At 39.8% G+C, this 21,445-nt stretch overlaps 1 protein-coding gene across 7 annotated transcripts in view; it reads right to left on the bottom strand.

Annotated features, from left to right (window-relative positions):
- LOC120499722 (protoheme IX farnesyltransferase, mitochondrial) overlaps positions 1–20,454 on the bottom strand; it is an 86,705-nt gene extending 66,251 nt beyond the window's left edge. For all 7 annotated transcript variants that reach the window (XR_005626947.1, XR_005626949.1, XR_005626948.1 and 4 more), the window contains exons 1-4: positions 20,316–20,454; positions 19,049–19,173; positions 17,269–17,593; positions 10,124–10,248 (exon numbers count right to left, since the gene is read on the bottom strand). Coding sequence is in view for 3 of the 7 variants with exons in the window: in XM_039703747.1 (XP_039559681.1) it covers positions 10,124–10,248; positions 17,269–17,593; positions 19,049–19,173; positions 20,316–20,358 (618 nt within the window). In the remaining 4 variants the exon portion in view is untranslated. The remainder of the gene's footprint in view (positions 1–10,123; positions 10,249–17,268; positions 17,594–19,048; positions 19,174–20,315) is intronic.
- Between the last annotated feature and the right edge of the window lie 991 nt (positions 20,455–21,445).

Below are 21,445 nucleotides of genomic sequence, written 5' to 3'. Positions count from 1 at the left end.
TGTTTTCAAGAGACACTAAATAACCATCTCCTAAACATCTTCTCCCAGCCAGTTGTGTTTTTACAGCCCTTCATGACACTCTGCCTCACTGTCACCTACTTAATGCTACTCAGAAACTAATTATGGCATTGTAATAATACTACTGATTTATTCTTGCACAGTCCTGGCAAAAAAACAACTCTACTTCAACTCTAGTCCAAGTTAATCCCAGATATGACCAGAGCTATGGAATCACATCTGCATGACAACTTGAACAAAATTTGTGCTTTACAGGTTATCCATTTTCTCTGACTCTAGCAGTAACTAATAAAACGCTTGAAATCTCCCTACAAAACTTGCACTGCTCATAAGCCTCTGCATCACCTCTTGGCCCCACTTCAAAAGAAACTTTAGAAACAACCAGATCAGTAGGGAGTTGAAGTCGACCATCATTTTACAGGGGAGGCACAAATAATTTCCACCAGGAGTGGTCCTTGCCCTGAAAACTTTAATCAGGGATGAAGAATGTGAACTCAACACACAGATCACAGTTCAACACCTTCCCGTTACAGCTGGAACTCTGCCAGGTGGTATCCTCCATTCGTCCCTTCCAGACACAGCTCTGCTACTTATGCTCACACCAACAGGAACCTTCCTCACTGAGGAAAACTCAGCTGAGAAGAAGGAGCCTGCCTGAAGCAGGGCTGGCTCTGCTGCACACTCCTGCTGCCAGGAAGAGGCCGAGAATCATGGTAAAAAAACTTTGACAATCAGGCTGTAACCAGCACAAGCAGTAAGAGAAACACATCAGAGACTTCCCTTCATTTTAACTTTATTTTCTATACCCAATTCTGCTCCCTTGCTGCCGAAGGCCATTTCAGATAAACACTTTTATACTTTTATAATGGATGCCCTTCAAAGATAGTATTTTGCTTTTAATGCCCTTTAATAAACACAAGGCATTCCAAGCCTTTAAGCAGCTTGTAAAAGGTTATTATTTTTAAAAGTATCTAACTTCAGAACACAAAAATGAGTTTCAGGCCGAACTATCCAGCCTGCTCTCAAATGCCAGCACCTTTATAGTACTCTCTGAAGTTACAACAGATTGTCATGTCTGTTGGGAGCACCAACATAAATCTCGACTGTAATAAGCAGTCTTAAAAGCAGAATTATAGGGACAGATTTTCATCTTCTAGAAGTCTGGTTTACTTCAAAAATTTACATAATCTATACAGATCCAGGCAGAGTTAGCCTTTAGTGACCTAAGAATACCAAACCCCCAAGGTTTGCAGATACATCTGGTTTAAAGGCAAAGGTTATATTAGTAAGCTGCTATAACTCTTACATCTCCATCCACGTGTCCCATTTTATTTCTTGTCCTAGTTTAACGATACTTCCAACATGTCCTGAGCTTTTCAATCTGGATGATGTACCTAATGATTTTGGTATTGAAAACCAACTTCCTCCTTCAGTTTCCATACAGATCTCATAAAAGCCAGAAGAAATGGATTACTGCCTAGAGCTGTGGTTCACTTGTTCATTAAACAGCTTATGCTTAGAATCCTCTTAAAAAGCCACTTAGTGGCAAATGGCTATTCAACACTACAAATAAAAACTTTCTAAAAAAAAAAAAAATTACTTCAGCTTTCCATTCATACCGGTGTTATAATCCCTCTTTCCTAGGACAAGGTGTGCCAAGACCCTCCCTGTCCCTTTTCTCATATCCTAGAGGTACCTCTTTTTACTTCTATTACAAGCTACAGCAGAGAAAGGGATGACTGGGACATCTGCCTGTCCCAAGCTGTGGCTGATCAGATCAGAAAAGCCAACATTGCACTATACCTTCCTGTAAAGCCTTGCAGCTTTGGAAAAAATAAGTCAAAAGCCACACAAGAAAACTAAACTTCTTGCAGTACATAAAAATGAGCATTCAAGTGCTTGCTCCAGCCCAGGCTTGCAGCAAAGCATGATCAGCTCTCTCCTAGGCAGGTAAACTCTTCACAGGCAGTTGACAACTAGAGTGTGGAACTAAGTTAAAAGTCAAGGCAGAATGACACTTTATTTTAAGAGAGACAACAGTCATGGAAAATTAGCAAGAGGACATTTTCTCCGTTTTTACTGCACATAAGTCCTTTCCTAAGATGACAAAGTAGAATCTGAACTCATGGTATTTATGTAGTATTTTTTAACTACGGAAATTTGAAGAGAACCCTAAAATAGTTCAAAAGGAAAAGAACTACAAGAATGCTCTGGATTTGTGTTTCAATGAGCTATTCCCCAAAGAAATGGTATTGGTAGGCTGTTTCAGGGAATCAGGAAATATTTTTTCTTAACCCTTCTGAGTTATACATTGCCACATTGTTGCTATTTTTCGTACAGCACATTACACTAGGTCTTGTATTGCTGTTTCTGAAACTGTCAGGAGTCTAATTCAAGGCAATAAACAGGTTGAATATGGCACTATTAAAATTACAAAAAGCAAATGACATTTCACTACTTATCTAATAAGGTAAGAATTTAGTACTTGCACTGCTAAAGGAATTCTGAGCTATTTGTCAAAACATGTACTTATATACTGGCAAAGAAGAATAGTTATTTTCACTCTTCTAAGATTAGAAAGGCAATACCCCGATGGATCAAAAGGCCAGATAAATCTCATTAAGTACTAGGTTTCCCCTTTTGTCTAGTCCTCTCTTCACATTCCCTCATTTCAGCCCCTTGAAATTCCTTTGTTCTGCCTGTGATCAGGGTTTCTGGGGAAAATCTGGCATTGGATCTAAAGGGAACCCCATGTCACTGAAATATCCCTGACAATTCATCACTTGATAAATTATTTCTTTCTTACCCCCTACCTTGCTTGCACCCAGTATTTCCACAGAACCTGTGACTGTGGTGCTAATGATCCTGCTGAATCCAAATGCATCATCTTGAAGATCTCTGGATGCACAGAAGTTAACGGGCTTCTGAAACTGGCACCCGAAAGCTCCAGTCCATCACACTGGTATGTCAGAATAACAGGAGTCTGCTCACTCCCAGCCCATGTCTATCATCAACACCTGCGCAGATGAAAGGACGGTTTCAGATGGAGAGAAAACAGAGGATCACGAGGCTGTTTCCCTTGCTCTGTCCCAGCAGGACAAAGGGGACTGCAGTCCCTACAGTGACATCTCCAAAAATTCCCCTTTATCACCCTACCACCTTCCTAAATGTGGTGTTCATTTAGGAAAACAGCTGCTAATCAGAAATGCAACCAGGGAGAGTAAGCAAGTCTGCCCTGTTAACAAAGGCACATACTTACTTTGTGCATCCACAGGAAACTGTCTTAATCAAATCAGGAGCAGGATGACCCATAAAAAGGGAGCACAACATTAAATTAATTTTTTTATCTACTGTTTATGTCATTGTTGGATTTTAATATATATGAGATGCAACACAAGATTAAGAATCAAACTGTCCTAGAATATGAAGCTTTATGCTAATAGTGAGAGCCACAGAGGGCAGGAAAGTAGTAACAAAGGTGTCATTATACTAATTTTCATTGTCTTTGCTGAACATCACAGAGGTGAGTGGGGTCTAAATCCTTAAGGGTCATATGAATCCACTCACTTTAAGACTCTTTGCCTACCATATTCACACAATATGCATGTGAGCAAAGAGAATTTTTTTCAACAATTATATGCATTAATTTATATTATTTTTCTAAGACCTTTTATCAAGCTTCAGTTGTAGGTCAAATGATTCATGCTTTGCAAAGATAATCTTTGCATTTAAAATTTATCAATCCTTCGGAGGCTGGTTCTCATTAGTGCTCATCATTCTCACTGCTCATGAAATACATCCTCACAAGCTGAGCTAGTCCTACTCCATATCAACTATTCCACCATGCTAACTTGATCCAACCATTCCAATTATGAATCATCTATTGGAGCTGTAAGTTATGATCTTCAATGACCACTAATAAAGACTGCCTAGCAGTTAAAATATCAAAGCAGCATATATCAACACACTTTAGAGCATGAGATAGACTTCCAGTGTTGGATTTTTCTTGTATTTATTATCCACTGTAAATTACATCCCAGGCTGCCTCTGCCACTGACAGTCCTGAAGTGTGGAGTTCAACACCAGGTTTTAATAATCCCTCCTGCCAGCTGCTTGATCACTGGGGGGAATGGGGAGGGGGGGCAGATGAAAGGCCAAGCGGCTGCTGCAGGCTATCAGTTCAGTCAAAACAAAGGCACTTCAGAGAGAGACAGAGATGCATCAGGTGTGAATCTCAAATGAGCAACTGGGAGTGTGGGAGTGCGGCCTGACTGAGCTGACTGACACTGGAGTGTCATTCCCAGAAAAAGGGTAAGTGGGATCATTCCAGAGGCAGGAGGGGAAACATGCTAAAGCAAAAGCCTTGGAAAGTAATTTTGGACTATTTCTAAATCATGCCAATCATTCAACTATATCATTTTTACATACGTTGTTTGGAGCAAATATAGATGGCGTTTAAAATGAGTTCTCTCATTCCAACATGACAGTGCAGTTATCTGTGAGGGGAAGGAGCAAAAAAACAAATTTTCAGAGATTTCAAAAGTGGGCAAGAAAGAACTGGGAGGAGTTTACTCAGCAAAAACCTCCTGCACTGAGTGAAGGTGGGTTGTGTGATCTAACAGAGGTCAGCTCCTCCAGCTTGGAGGAGAGCATATTAATAACATTTGCATCAGGATAAAAAGTTCCCACTCCATGGACATTCAACAAAATACTTCTTTGGTAAGAGAAGTTTGGTATGGAGATAATGCCAAAAACACAGCTAGTTTTGGGGAACAGAACTATTGCTGTTCTCTTTTGTGTTGAATTTTTTTACTGGGGTTAAAGAGAAAAGGAACAGAGGGACCAGAATTATGCTACTTTATTTTCCACTTCATCAATAACCCAGGCATCTACCACTAGCCACCACTTTCTATGTATTACTTTAACCCTTGGGGTGGTGAGTATTTTCCTGTAATGGAGTTTTGAAAACTTTTTTTTTTTTAATTAGGCAGCAGGTCAAGGCCGGGGGCATTCTGCCCTTCTTCTCTGCTCAGGTGAGACACCACCTGCCAAGCTGTCTCCAGCTCTGGGGTCCCAGCACAGGAAGGATGTGCAGCTGTTGCTGAGTGAGTCCAGAGGAGGCCATGGAGATTAGTTCTGCTCTGGAGACCGGCTAGGAAAGGTGAGGGTGTTCACCTGGAGAAGAGAAGGTTCATTGCAGCCTTTCAATACTTAAAGATGTGTAAGGTGAGGACAGACGTTTTTAGCAAGGCCTGTTGTGACAGGACAAGAGGTGATGGTTTCAAAATTCAGAAGACAATAGATTTAAACTAGATAAAAGAAGACCAGACTTTTTTTTTTTTTTAAATGAGGATAATCTAGTGAGTGGACTGACAACTGGAGGAAAGGCTGCTCTATTTTTACTTTATTCAGCCTTGTGCAACATCCAAATTCCCTTCTTAGTTTGTCTTACACTAAAGATCACATATAGGTTGCCTGGGCTGGTAACTGAACTCAAACCCCAAATTTCACTCCACTATTTTAACAATAACCCATCCTTCCCACTCCTTACAGCTACACTTCTAAGGAATCACCACTGTCAGGAGAAGATGAGACTTTAAGAGCCAAACACAGCCATCAGATCAGACCCTGAAGGGACAGGGATGTTAACTTACATTTGTTCTCTCATGCTGGATAACATATTTACAGTATTCCTCATCTTCAGCTCTCTAACTTCGCTAAGAGATTCAGCCCACTGTACTTCCTTGTCAAGGTACCATCAGTCAAATCCAAGCATATCATTTGATCTCTTGGTTACTAAATTCAAGCCACTTTAAACATCCTGCTTTCATCTTTACAATTCTCTCCCACTTTTTAACCATGCTGCAGTTACAGAAGAATGTACTTGACATATAAAACGTGCATGTGATTTCTTTAACATTTTAATGCTGTGCATTGTGTTGTAAACATCTCTTCATGTTTTATCTCCTTCTCCATAAATCAGAGGTGACTATCTTAGAAGTCTCAAAAATGACATGTTTTCACTCTAATATAAATGTAAGCCTCTACTCCTTGAAGCTTGAGTGAGCTTTCAAAATCATCAAAAAACAGACCTATGAAAAAGCAAAATATTGTTAACTAACTTAATATAAATTTCTCCCACTCCATTTCTATGATAGCCTGGAGTACAGCAAAAAAGAAGTTATAAAATTAGTCTTCACTAATCAGAAAGCAAAGGGTTTACTTAATTTATCTGTAACTTATAAGCAACAACACTAAAGCATTTATTTGTTTGATTCAAGATTAACATGAAGTGTTTACAAGACGAAACCCCAGAATATATTTCCATTTCCTTACCATAATTTATAACATTGATTCCTTCTTATGAGATTTTCTGGAGGTTTTGGCTAGCTTAGTAATGTTACAGACACAATGCATCTCAATCCAGTTCTTGGTAAATGCATTAAGTGATTTTTTTTAAATCAAAACCCACTGTAAAATAACAGTTATTTTTAAAAGACAGAATACCAATAAAGAACACCTGTCTGAAATAATTTTAAATTACTTCATTGATGGAAAAAAGAAAGAATGCTGTTAGAAAGAGAGGGAAAAAAGACGAAAGCCGTTTTAGCAGGTGGGACTGAGAAGTGGTGACATGTTGTAGTACAATTCCGAAGGGCCGCAGGACATAACGTGGTGTTGGATGATGTGGAAGAGAACCAGGGAGCACTGGCTCTGGGAGCCACTGCAATGCTGGATTAGGTGTGAGGTACAACTCTGAAGTATTGTGATAGCAAGGAGTGAGGCAGAGGCAGAAACACCGGTGGAGGACAAGAGAAATAAAACACTGCCTGTTCTCCGGCACCTTCCCATAGGAGATTCCTCCCTCACAGCCCACAGACCCAACACACTCCACGGGAAAACCCAAGGACCCTCTGATATTTATCCAGATCCCCAGAACTCATAACATTTTCCACCAGCCTGAGTCTGTTTCTCTACTGTTTCTCTGTTTCTCTTCTGTCATAAACTATTCCAAGATACTTTTCTTAACATTTTCTAAACAAACGTTTCTAGAATGACCTTGCTGTACAGCAGGCACCACACCTCCCTTTTTTATTTTTGTCCGTATTTTCCAATACAACTTTTTCACTCTCAAAACAATAAGTCATAAGCTCCTTAAGAATCATTGTCCGATTTCACAGAATCACCATCAAATTGCATTCTTTCTATTTGCTTTGGAAAGCAACGCTAGAATTTAGAATTTGTGAACTGTGAAACTTTTTTTCTAAACACACAGCTTGATAAATATTCAGATTGTACTTCTATAAGCAATGAAAAAATACTAAGTTGTTGATCTGCACTGTCAATCTGTTTTTCTTGTTAAAAAAAGTGAAAGTGGGACAAGGATCCCCACTTAAGCACATTTTTGCAACTTTCTGGCTCCTGCAGGCAGGAAAAAATAAGTTTAAAGAATGGCATACAACCATCTGAAAACAAGGAGGAAGTGATAATTAGAAGATTGTTTCAGACCAACTATGGCCTGGCTCCCACCCCAGGACTTAACTAAGTCAACTTAGTTAATTCATCTTAATTCACTGGGGGTAAAACCATCTCAGCTCCCACCAGATTGTTAAAATCAAGTAGTTGAGAGAAGGAAAAAAAAAAAGGGAAAACCCTCTCAGAACCTGACCAGTTACAAGTTTCTATCAATACTTCCATGAATTTTACAGAATCTTCATTACAATTTCACAGGACCAGGCCCCTCATATCCTGTCCTAAATCACAGGGAAGACTCTTACACAATTCACACTTCACCTTCCCACGACATATGGGAGGACTGTAAATGGTGCACATAGATTTATTAGAGAAACGAGGAGTGGGAAAGATGAGTTGCCCTTAAAGATGTACAGATTCATAGCAATTTGGGAAGCGGAAAGACGGTTATCATATAAAAAGGTCCTTAAGGGATAGAGAGGAGCAACAGAGGAAACATGAGTCATGAGCTGCCAGAGAAGTGGATGCGTATGGGGAGCAATGGACAGAGCAAAGTAGCAATAAAGGAAGTTCCAAGTCAAATACGCTCCTTCCCAACAGTCGAGATGGATTACCCAAGCTTTAAGTATTCATGGAAAATTAAATTCCAAGCCAATTCAGACACAGTAACACCGGGAAAAAGACACCCAACGACTAAAAGGATCCATTGATAAACAACAGATCACCAAGCACAGCTCCTTCCTTTTGCTTGCTTACCAACTCTGCTCCTTTATTTTTTTTAGTAGGAGTAATCTGCCTTCAAGGTCTCTCTATACAGGAAAGTGGGTCAACATGAGCGAGTATGAAAATTTAAAGTGTTCAGCTGAAATTGTGAAAGGCGGTTTAACACACCGACAAAGGCTGGAGTAACTTGCAGTGAGTAAGGAGTGAATTACAAGACCCAGCACAAAGTTACTGCACTCCGCAACTCCCCTTTACTATCCCAAGTGTCCAATTCCAAATTACAGCACAGAATTCCTATACTTCTGAGTACTTCAAGAGTTTAAGAAATGGCTTCCAACAGTTTAAAAAGTGCTTATTTTTGGGACAAAATACAATGAGCAATACATAGAAGCTGAAGACAAAGAAAATAATTTATTTGTGTGGGAATATCACCTCTCAGAAGATCTAGCAAAATCTCAAGACAAGTTGCACAGAGTCTCTAGACAAGACATCATTAATTCTCTTCATGCAGTAGTATCCACATCAAAAGTAAAGGTAGATATGACAGTAAATATTTCAAAGGATAACCCATAAATTTACTTTTAATATTAAAAAGGTAGTAAAGGAGAAAAGGGAGGAAAAAGGGGTACATCTAGAATTGTATCAAAACCCAGCAAAACTTCACCTTAGTTATGACAGCCTTTCTTCCCAGTCTTTGTGTGAAAAATATGTACATGATAACTAAATGTATTCTTCATAAAATAGCGTGACTTATTTAAAATTATTTTTCAAGGCTATCTATGTGTTTCCAAGTTAGCCAGGCTACCCAAACATTTCCAAGCAATTAAAAATCATGCATTGTCCTTCCCATTTTGCAGAGAAAACAGAGTTAGGTGCCTTCCCCAGTTTAAAGCTCAGTGAAAGAAATACTAAAACCTGTAAAAACAGTAAATAGGACTTACTTCAGGCTGACAAAAATGTGCGCTGATAGGTGCAATCCCAAAAAACACATCACATGCCTACAACCGAAGTGTTACAAGGTGTAAACATCAAAGAGCCCAACTCAACCAAGTTGACTCCAGGGTATAGATCCCAGGAAACCTCCACTACTGGGGTCCCAGGAGTCACAAGTGGTTGCTGAAACCACAAAGAGCTGTCAATAGAGGCACTGCTGCTGCTGCTCCTTCTTTTTCCAGGCCACATTTACAACTGAAAGTGACCATGGCTGCTACACTTTGAAACTGCATCAAAAGTATTACTACCTGTTCACTAGTTAGGCTTTCCTTTAGGAGGCAGGGAGAGCCTAAGAGCCACCGTGCTTCACAACTGAGTGCAGGAGAGCCAAGATCAGCATCAGCCTCCACAGGCATGTTGACACACACAAGGAAATTCAAGTTCAGGCACCTGGAACATCACTACCATGGGACAACCTCCACACAATGGAGGTTCTCAGTTCATTCTGCAGATTTGCAGGAGATACCATGATCCCAGCCTGGACAAAATCCTGCTGAAGTCCCACTACAGCTGTTTTAAGTGGATCTGAGCCACTCTTAAGACAGATCCAACAAGGTCATACAATAACACAACCAAAGAATCTAGCCCATACGGCTGGAGCCCCACTGGCTATTCTTACACTCCAATTACCCAGTTCTTCCTGTCATTTCCAGCGACCCAGGCTTGGGTATTACCAAGATAAACATTATTATTGGGAGGCTTAAAACCTCATCAACTGCATTCTATATAAACACACTGTGCCTACCAACTCCACTTGAATTCTCAGGCATATATTACTTTTGTGGTGTCAGTTTTAGCAGCTCAGAGCTCAAGCAGCAGCTGAAGGCACAGCACTCCTGGCCATCCAGTCACACCCCCGGCAGCATTTCAGAAGCCAGGACACCAGTTTGCTGTACAGATGAAGAGATGGACTGACCTGATTGATGGAGTTGGCAGCACAGGATGCCAGGCCAGTTCCAAGGGAGGCAAGCAGGAAGCAGGTGAGCTCAAAAGGGACCGGGGCCATGGCAAAGCCAGCGGACGCGGTGCTGACGACCAGAGCTGCAACACAAGTGAGAGCACAGTTCAAAGCATCAACAAGAAACTATCTTTGTATATAACACTAGAATTATGGCTTTCAAACCCTGAAAGAACTCTTGTGCAGATTAACTTTTTGCTGTCTTTATGGTTCACACTAGCTCCAGGAACAGAGTACAATTAATACAAACACTGTACATAAAGAAATCAACAATGAGAAGGAGAACTGCCGGAGATGAAATAAGAAACCCAAAAGCAGCAGCACATTAGCAGAAGATGTGAGGATACAACTTGTGTCTCTGTATTCCCTATTTTATGGATTTGCTATAGGACCAAACTGCCCCACACAACATGCACAGGACTATTTGTTCCAATAACTCATACATCACTGCAAAGTCTAACACAGAAGAAAAAACAGTAAGAAAAAATCCCACACTGAGATATATGCTTTATATCAAATTATAGCAGGAATTTAAGCAGTGTAGAGTCAAAAAGAGATTTGGGGCATGTAGCTACAGTAATTTCACTGCACAATTTCTGTTCCTACTGCTCCTATTTGACATGCCCACTTTGGACTCCACTTTGGGCTGAAAGAACAATCACATCATCACAGAGACCCAACAACACTTAATGGCCTCAAAATTTGAGTGGGTTCATAAAAAATCCATTTCAGTTTTGTCATGCAAAATTGTAACTTTAGTACACTACTGCAAATCACATCCTTAAAATAAAAATTACCCAAGTTTTAATCCCAATACTGTAATTAGCCAAATAATAGGTCTCAAAAGCCTCACTTTTGGCAAGAAATAGTATAACATGACAAATTTCTTATACTATAAAAGTCAGCACACTTATGGAACATCTTGCTCATGACCTTGAACTTTACAATCTAAAATTATTACTTATTAAACAGAAGGTATTTAAATTATGTTCTGATGTAGTTACATACTTCAGACCTCAGCTAACTTAAATCAAAGCATCAAAATCTTCTTATCTTCCTAATTCCTACGAAGTCTCCTTTTTGTCTGAAGTTAAATGACAAATAAATAATCTTTGCTGACTGAAAATACCTGGATTATCTATTAAGCAGCACTACTTGAGGTGAAAAACTAAATGTCATGGCAGATACCTGCCAGTAAGGATGCACATGCAAAGTGCTCATTTCAAGAGCTGTGCCTGCCTAAGAACCTCACTATTTAATCCTGAAAACACAGTGAAGAACACTTGCTGCTCATCAAAACTTTTCTCTAAGTATTAAAATCCATTGATGGCCGAATATGATTAAAATAGCATGCATATTATAATAAGTGTTAATTATTTAGCCTTGTTACAGATTCACAGGCTACTTCTACAATACAGATCTAAGAGAGAACTTCACCCTTCTGAGCAGCTCTGAAAGAATCACAGATCCTGCTGCCTCACCAGACAAACGAACATAAAGGTACTGATCATTCTGAAAGACTAGATCTTAGTTATTATATAATTACAACACCATGTTAGTTTCCAAACTCTTGAATCCTCCTTAGGAATGCACAAGAAAACATGAAATGCATTGGTACAACTGAGAGAGCTTAAAAAATGCACTGAAAATGACAGTGAACGGTGGCATTTGCTTTTCCAAGAGTGATTGCATTCATTTTTTTTTTTGCATAATAAATCACACGCTCACTTCTAGACAAGAATTTAATTAAAACTTATTTTAGAGAGCACTTTACACCATTTTATTAGGGGAAAACACCAACTCATTTACTGGAGAAGAAAGGTGGAATGGATTGGCAAACAGTCAGTGTAACATTACCACTACCCTGACCCCAAAGAAATTCTAACACCGTACAGTTACAGCACTAATTAAAGTCCCCATTGATTTCTCCAGATTAATTTTAGCCAGTCATTTGAGCATGACTTATCAGGATCTCATTTAAAAAGGCTGCAGTACATCCTCTCCCATATCCCATTAGAGCAGGTACTTTTTCTTGTTTGGGCAGGGTTTGCACACCAGGCGTCCCCTGCCTTCCTCATCGCCCAGATATTCCAATACCACACATTAGCAGTAAATAGGAAAATGCTCCCTTTGGACTGGGAAGTTTATTTTCTTTAACTGCGGAAGCAATAATTTACTCTTCAGCTTCCCTCGTGGAGGAAAAGTGTATTTAATTGAGATCACATCAAGGGAATGAGGTCATTGACTCTGTTTGTTTTTTAATCCCTGTTAGTTTAGTGCGTTAGGGGCCAAATGAACTTCACCTTATTGCATAATAGATGGAATCGATCCTTTCAAGACTTGTTGATGGGAGCTGGCATTACACACACTCTTCAAAAAGAAGCCAAGATTTAAACTTATGATCTCAGCCTAAGCCTTATTTTCAGTCTTTTAAACATTTTTAGCTTTCACAAAAATTAACAAGGGGCATTTGTCTCCCACGTCAATGTAGATGAAAAAGAAAATGCTAATGGATTGGTTACAAAGAGTGAATTATAATGTTTCCAGCATAAAAACACAGTCCAAAAGTTTAGTGTGTTCTTTACATTCCTTTTCCACTTCATCACAATGTGCTTGCCTTTATAAATCCTTTGTGTTTATAGCATGTGAATCATTGTGCCATATTTTGTTTACCTACCATTAAAAAGAAGCCAAGCCAAAATAAAAGCACAGCAAGCCAAAGCAAATCAATCCTGTTCTAGAATTCCCTTCTACTCCTGTACTGGTGATATATCAGTACATAAGGAAGGAGAAAAGCAAATGCATTTGTACTTTTTTTTCAACAAACAATTTCACTGCTTCACTCTCTATAGCCCTTAAAGGAAAGTTGCTTTCCAAAAGCTGAAGAAATATTCCTTCCTGAGTTTTCACACTTCAGTTTCTGGAAAGCCAACTGTAGCAGCAGTATTTAGTGCTACCCACCTAACCAACATGTCCTTTGTAAACCCAGGTTTGTTCGGGCACATCAAAGTTTTGACACAGATTATAACCTGCACACTAATAAAGGCCACACTCCTGAAGCAAACTTAAATTTGGGACAATGATTTGAAACAAATCCGCACCAAATCATGCAAACTCCAAGTGCAATATTACAAACAGAGCAAATAACTTCTTCTTACCATCAATCAATTTTAAAATACTTTGCCAAAAATGAACTGCAATGATGCTGTATTTTTTATTTAATTTGTTTTTCTTGTAGCATGGAAAACCAATTGCCAGAAAGCTTTAGTTTCTTTGGTGGGATAATAGTTACTGGTTTCATAATCACAAAAGAAGAATTACTTTGACAAATATATGAAATACATTTAGAACGGTTAATAAAGGTAAACTAGCAACAATCATAACAGGAACGACCAATAAATATTTTTCAAAGTTTCTGGCTATACTGAAGTTTTTATTTAAAGAATAAATGCTGTTATTCCAGAATCAACTGGGAACATACAGGAACTCCACCAAAGCAAATGTATTTTTTTTACTATAACAGCTGTTACCAGACTTTCAGCCTACAAACACAACACAGGCCCCTTATTTAGTCAATGTTGCAGCTTTGTAAGCGTCAAGAGTCATTATGCAAAACTGGATCTTCACCATCTTTGCATCACCAATACACAACAGACAAGAGACGAAGCAGGATCACACCTTCACAATCACACCTTCAATCAGTACCAAATATCTCAGGCTCCTGGTTTCAGGTTCAGCACATTTGTGCTACGGGATCACTATCCCACAGACACAAAACCATACAGAAGCAATACATCCAATAAATTCCAGCTGTTTGCTAGTACGCACAAGAGAATTATTTTCTTATAACAAGATATATGAAAAAAGTTTTCTAGTTTATGAAAATTCTCAGAAATTAGCATATTTGTCCACACATGTTGATCCACATCTCAGACAGGTGCTATGTAATCAGATTCAAGTAGGTTGGAAAAGACCTCCAAGATCATCAAGTCCAGCCTTTGACTGATCACCACCTTGCCAAGTAGACTAGAGCACTGAGTGCCATGTTCAGTCTTTTCTCAAAGACACAGGGTGCTGCACATCACAGAATCACTGAACAGTTTGGGCTGCAAGGGACTTTGAACATCATCTACTTCCAATCCCCTCCTCTGGGCAGGGACACCTTCCACTATCCCAGGTTGCTCCAAGCCCCATCAAACACGGCCTTGAACACTTCCAGGGATGGAACAGCCTGTTCCAATTTAGCGGCTTGTCCTCACAGAAAGACCAACATGCTACAGGAGCAACAACAAGGAAATGGGCACAAACCCTAGAGCGTTATCTAAGGGAATACTCGGCATTTTTCATATGCTTTCCTCAGTTTGCCCAAACTAAAAACTGAACTTTGATTTTCCTGTGGTTTTACATATAGTTCATCTGAGTTTTCATCTGTAATCCTTGGAGGAAACATTACTTAAATCTAAACTTGAAGTTAAATTTAAGAAGACAAGACAAGCTGAAATTCCAAGTGTGTGTGCGCATTATAAATCGCTAGAATTTCCTCTTATTCCCCACACCATCTCTCTCCTATTTTCAGTTACACAGCAACTTTAGGATCAAGTTGAAAACAATGATTTGAAGTTGAAAACATCAAACAGATGCATTAGCTTTCCAAGTGCCTGGGTGGAAGGATACAGCTGTTCAGAGAGCAGCCAACATAAAACATCACAGAGATGGGAATGGATGGAAATTTAACCCACAAAGGTAATGAAAGGTTAATGAAAAGTTCCCTAATTGTTTTCTATGGCAAAAGAATATAAACAAAAATCTATTCCTAGGCAGCGCTTCTAATGATAGAGTCACAAAAACTGCAGTTTACATGAAGCAGGAGGGTATGGAAATAGCAAAACTCATTTCTTTTCCAAGGTGAAGTACAGTTCATACTCCAAACAAAAAATCTCTTTCCAGCAGCAGCAGGAAAATAACAGAGCATAAGGAAGTCCCATTTTGGCATCATGCAGAGTTTGTTTTTTTGTTATTTCATACTCTAAAAAGTTTAAGTAAATTGTCTGCCAAAAAAACCACACAGGATATGAGATCTATCACAACTTCACGGGTGAAAGGAACCGAGTTGTATGACATTTGCAACTTAAAAACGGACCTCAGAGAATTTATTCTTCTTTAAAAAAAAATCAAATAACTACAACACTGTAGTCTTTACAGAATATATAATTTGTCTAAATGATTACAGTTGTAACCAAGGTTGTAAAAAATTTTCCTTGCTCTACGAATTACACTTAGTCTTATTCCTGCATATGTCCTACCTTATCCCAGAACCAATAAAGACCAACAACAGAATTCCCCTTCTACAAAGTTTTCTTCATCCAACTTACTCTTTTACACTTTCCACTTACAAGAAATCTGCACACCAAACACACAGAGATCACCATGAGAAAAGAGGGTAAGTTTTTTTCTGTATCTCTCCATACCTTCTCAACAGGTAAAGTTTACCACATTTACCTTGGATCAAGAACTCCTCCAGGCACAGGAGAATACGGAGATAAACTAAAATCATAAGTCCCTTTCCCAACAGGCTTGCAAGCTGGATTAAAAATTGTACAGCTGTTCAGAAATTAGCAATCAAGCTTGCACTTCAAAAGGCACTGTCATAGAAAACAACAGTCCTGAAGGGAATGAAACTCCTTAACCTCTGCCTTCTATACCCTATTTTAAACCCAGAGTGGTGCTTGCCTAGTTAAAAGAGGCTACCAGGAAGTGTTGAAGAGTATGGCAGCAACTCCGAGGCCAGAGAAAAAAGTATCACATGAAATTGTTTTCTCTTGAAAATGACACTCTCCCATCTTGCTGAAGTTGTTGAAACTCCCATTTCAAGAAGCACCGGTAACACTGAGATGTGGTACAAGCACTGAGCTTACCCATCAGCAAACATAAAAATAACATCTCAAGTGCTTTCAACAACAGTCAATTTTCTCTCTCTCTCACTGGTCCCTTGATCAGCACAAAATAAATGCCCTCAGTCTTTCTAAAAACAATGAGGAAAAAAATTTGGATGTGCAAACAAGAAACAAGATCAGTTATGCAAAATCCAAAACATGAGATGTATCAGGAACACAGATGAAAATGTAAATTACCATTATATCCTCTATGTGGTCAGCAAGATTTTTCCACAGAAAAACAAACAATGAAAATTTATATATTGCAAGACAAATAAGTTTTTAAAAGTAAACTGAATTCATGACATTCATTATAACAAATTTTTAGGGCAAGGAACAGTCTTGTTATCAGAAATTCACTTGACTGACTGGAGAGCACCTCAGCAAGGACTTAGGAAATTACATTTCTGTTCTGGGACTTTATATCATAGACAAGATGTAAGGCTTTGGTCAGATAATTAGAGCCTCCTTAGAAATAAAAGTATACATGGCACTACCTATTGGCAAAGGGGTAATTTATAATTGTTCCTATTGGCAAAAGAGTTACTTAAAGTCGTTACTTAAGTATTACTACTTGAACAAAACAAAATATAGTTAAGGCTGCAAGGCAATTGCTTAACAAATTGCTGGTTTGAAAAGACAACACTACCACTGACTGGAAAGTATATCAGTAAATCAGAATTTTACAAAATTCAACTGGTCAGACTCAAACATTTTCCTTTCTAATATAGGAAACCACTTGAATTATCTTACGTTGGGACTTCTAGTGCTAATTTCACAACTAGCAGTACTACAGTGAAAGGTATATAAATAAGACAAAAACACTAGTAAACTTAAGCAAGACAACTTCAAATACTGAACATATTATTTGCACATTCACTTCCTTACCCAGTTTCACTGTAGTCTCTCTGGTAATGCTTGTTTATTTCCCGGAAACTAGCTGACAACAGGATGCAAGCTCCTCTCATTGTTTTTAAACAAAATTAATGGAAAAACTATTAAATGCTTCCATAAAAAAAATTTCCTAGCACATACTTGATGAAATTGATCCAACCTAGCATCAGTAAAATGGGAATTATCACGTGCAAACCTAAACCATACCAGTAAGATCCCAAAGAATTCTGCTATCAAGCAGAATGCACAGAAATGAGGGAAAATTACCAGTAATACCTGTAAGCTTGATTTTGGACAAGCGTGCCAAAACTCCTGGCAAATCATGCAGCTGTAGCTTCATTTCTTTCCATTGTCTGTCTTCCTTGGATTCAGCTCCCACTGGTATGACGGAGTCTTCAGTTTCTGCAGCTGACTTTATTTCTCTCAACTCCTTTCTGCTTGACATCTCAGACCACGACTGATGAACAGGTGAAACTGAGCTAATTTTGTTTATAACCTTTTTTTCCTGATCCAATTGCTGAAGCTCATGAAAAGGAGACACAACTGAGTCGGACTTGGGTTTGGCTCGTTGACTGAGGTCTTTGTTGCGCTGTGTTACATACTAAATACAATGAGAAATGTTAAAACAAATACATAAAGATATTTCTGTCCATTTCACTTTATTAACACCAAGAATATAATTACTATTTTATTCTTGTTAGTAGAATTACTTCCATGACCCAACTGAGCTAGTCTGAATTTCAGACACTTATTTCACACACAAAAAGACTTCTGAAGTTGGCTTAGATATTACAAAAGCAGCTTTACAACTCACAGCTGAATCAATGTTTATGTAAGCCTGGAGAATTGCATTTGAATGTTTACTTCCTCCCCCATAGCTACAACAGCAAACTCTCTGTCCTTATTCAAAACCACCAGGTAATACAACATGACTTACAACTAATCAATTCCATAGAATAACAGAGGTTGGAACAACCTCCAAGGTCATTGAGCCCAACTTTTGACCAAACAAAATTCACCCTTAAACAGAGAAATATACAAATACCCACACAACTTCAGTTTCCAAACATAAGTACTAAACGTATGCATATTTAAGAAATGAAAAAACTAAAAATATGCCAAAAAACACAATCTACCACCTATGATAAAAAATCATCTCCCATATGATTCTTATTTATGCCTAACTTTTTGTTAATTAATTAGACAACAAATTTCAAAGGAACATATATTGAACAATAAATTAGGATAGAGTTGTTTGCTCTCTTTCAGAGCTCACAGAAAAAACACAGAACAAGAAAAAGAGCATTTAGATTCTCTTCTCATATTTTCTTCCCCCAAATATTCTATTTATTTCAAGCACCAGAAGCACAGAAAGAGAGAACTTTACACCAATCCTGATTTCAAGTACACAGTAATAATTACAATGAGGAAAAGTTGTCTGCAACTCTCAATGAGCAATGTGAATACAGTTCAAATCAGCTGCCAATTAAAAAAAATTACTACCATCCACTAACATATGATACAACTGGTCAAAGAAGAAGATGTAAGGGGTTTAATGATAATTACAGCTCTTTTGATACCTAAAACTAACAGCACACGCTGTAACCCATTAACTTAATGAGCTCAGGAATTTTGACTCAAATAAACCAATTAACTGAGAACACACCACCTCTACAAGTGAGTTCCATCTATCACTTGTATGACTGCTAGCCAAGATGTGACTTTATTAGCATTTTTATAAATAATGATTTAAAAATAATTTTATGTCAAGTTTCTCAACAGGAGATGAGTGCCCTATTTCAAGGGTACAGAAGCCTCTTGTCAAGCAGAGGAGACTCTGCAGCACAAGCACTGTCCTTGCTACAAAATGTTTCCTCCAGCCTGAAATGTTTTAGGATACTAAGTGATTTAGCTCTTTTTTAGAGCAAAATTGAGATGTTTAAAATTGCCTGAGTTTGGCTGATAAGAAAAATATTACTCTTATCAACTAATCTCCATTTTGACTTATCACATGGGATGAATGAGAAATATGGGATAGATACACTCCTTGACTTACCATTCGTTTGAGAAAGTTAAAGTACTGAAAGGTAATCAACCTGTTGCTGGCCACATGGTGAAGGTGCACAAACTGGCATGGTATCTGCCGTGCACCAGTGTTCCTCGGATGCCAAACAAATAATCCTGTTTAACAGAAAACAAGAAAAAAAGATAACAGTAGATTCCAGTTTCTTCTCTGTCACTGAGTTTGCTTCTAATTAAGACTACAGTGCCTGTTGTCAGCTGTGACACAGGACAACCCAACAAATGGGAACCAGGGTCAGGTAATGGAGAATGTTTGTTGCTCCAGGTAAAAGATATGACAGTGCAAAATCATGGAATCATTAAAGATGGAAAATACCTTTAAGATCAAGTCTCAATATTAACCGAGCACAGCCAGGTCCACTACTGAACCATGTCCCTAAGTACTACATCCACACAGTTTTTTAATCTTTACAGGGAGCAATAGCATTGGTGACTCTTTATCACTGCCCTGGGCAGCTTGTGCCAGTGCCTGACCACCCATTCAGAGAGAAAATTTTGCCTAATATCCAACACAAACCTCCCCTAGCCCAACTTGTAGCTGCTTTCTCTTATCCTGTCCCTTCCTGCCTGGGAGCAGAGCCCAATCCCCACCTAGCTGCACCCTCTTGTTAGGGAATTGTGGAGAATGGGAGCCTCCTTTACTTCAGGCTGTGGCCCCCAGCTCCCTCAGCTGCTTCTGGTACACCAGACCCTTCCTGAGCTCCGTTCCCTTCCCTGGACACATTCCAACCCCTCCTTTTCTTTCTTATCCCAAGGGGCCAAAAACTGAACCGTAGGCAAGTCCCAGTAATTTTGGGTATTTCTTCCAAATTCCTGAGCACCAGTAAGACGCATTTTCACAGAATATGCTGAGCTGGAAGAGACCCACAAAGATCATCAAATTCAATTCCTGCTACTTCACAGGACACCTCAACAATCCCACCCTGACCTTGAAAGGGCTGTCCAAACACTGCTTGAGCTCAGGCAGCCTTGGTAATGGAGCATCGTACAATATAGTATTGTCTCGCTACTATATACACTATCGACAAGGTTATCTTGCCAAAAGAAGCACTGAGAGGAAGCAGCTGCCGTAGGACAGCACTAAAGTCAAACACGTGTGGAGGACACGCAGGGCAGTGTGGCACATGGGGACACGCACACGCATGGCCTTGCAGGCTCCGGGGACCGCTCCACAGAGCCGCTCCGGGCCGCCCTGGCCCTGCCCGCACACCGGCCCTCTCGCCCTACGGCCCCGCCGGTACCTGCGAGCGCCCGGGGCGGGCGGCAGCTGCGGGCGGCGCTCATGGCCGCGGCTGCTGCGCCGCTCTCCTCTCACAGCCTGGGCGCCGCCATCTTCCCGGCGCGACCTCCAAACGCTTTCCGGGTCGGCGCTGCAGCGGAGGCGGAGCGGTCATGCCGGGGCTGTCCCGGCCAGGGGGGCGGTCGTGTTCCGGTCGTCCTGGAGCCCGGCCTGGCCTGTTCGCCAGTCCGGGTGGCAGTGGCGTGAGGTAGTGGGAGTGTTTGAATACCGAAGTTTGAAATTCCCAAGGCCAATATATAAAAACGGCCTGGAAGGAGTCAAAAGGCTTTTTTCTACCAGTACAAAACAAACGACTTAAAATAACAGAATCACAGAATCGTTTGGGTGGGAAGGGACCTCTGGAGATCACCCGGTCCAAACCCCTGCCCAGGCAGGGTCACCCAGAGCAGGTGACACAGGAACACATCCCCGTGGGACTGGTATGTCTCCAGAGGGGGAGACTCCACGCCCTCCCTGGGCAGCAGTTCCAGGGCTCTGCCACCCTCCATGGAAAGACGTTCTTCTTCATGCTGAGGTGGAATTTCATGTGTTTTGGTTCATGGCTATTGCTTCTTGTCCTGTCACTGGGCACCACTGAGTAGAGTCTGGCACCATCCTCTCAGCATCCTTGGGGCTGTTCATATGCTCAGTCTTCCCCAAACTAAACAGGCTCAGCTCCCATAGTCTCTCCTCATAAGGAGATGCTCCAGACCCCTCATCATCTTTGTGGCCTCCACTGGACCCTCTTCAGTAGTTTGTCTTTTTTCTTCTGAGGAGCATAGAACTGGACACAACACTCCAGATAATGAGGAAGAAAATTTAGATGTATAAACAAGATGAGTTGTGCAAGTCCAAAGCATGAGATGTATTATCAACACAGATGAAAATGTAAATGACCATTATACACTTTATGTGGTCAACACATGTTTTCCATGGAGAAACAAGCAATGAAACAAAAAGTTTCAAAACTGAATTAAGGACTTTTTATTATAAAAAGTTGTTACAGCAAAGAACAACAAAAACAGTTCTTTGGGGGAGATGTGGGTGAGAATGCTCCTGCAGAACAAGTGCCAGAGCAGTTTCTCACCCAGC

Source organism: Passer montanus, unplaced genomic scaffold (genome assembly GCF_014805655.1).
Source record: "Passer montanus isolate IOZ18808 unplaced genomic scaffold, ASM1480565v1 scaffold168, whole genome shotgun sequence".
NCBI classification, from domain to species: domain Eukaryota; kingdom Metazoa; phylum Chordata; class Aves; order Passeriformes; family Passeridae; genus Passer; species Passer montanus.
Note: the sequence above shows the minus strand (reverse complement) of the source record. Positions and strands in the feature narration are given on the sequence as shown.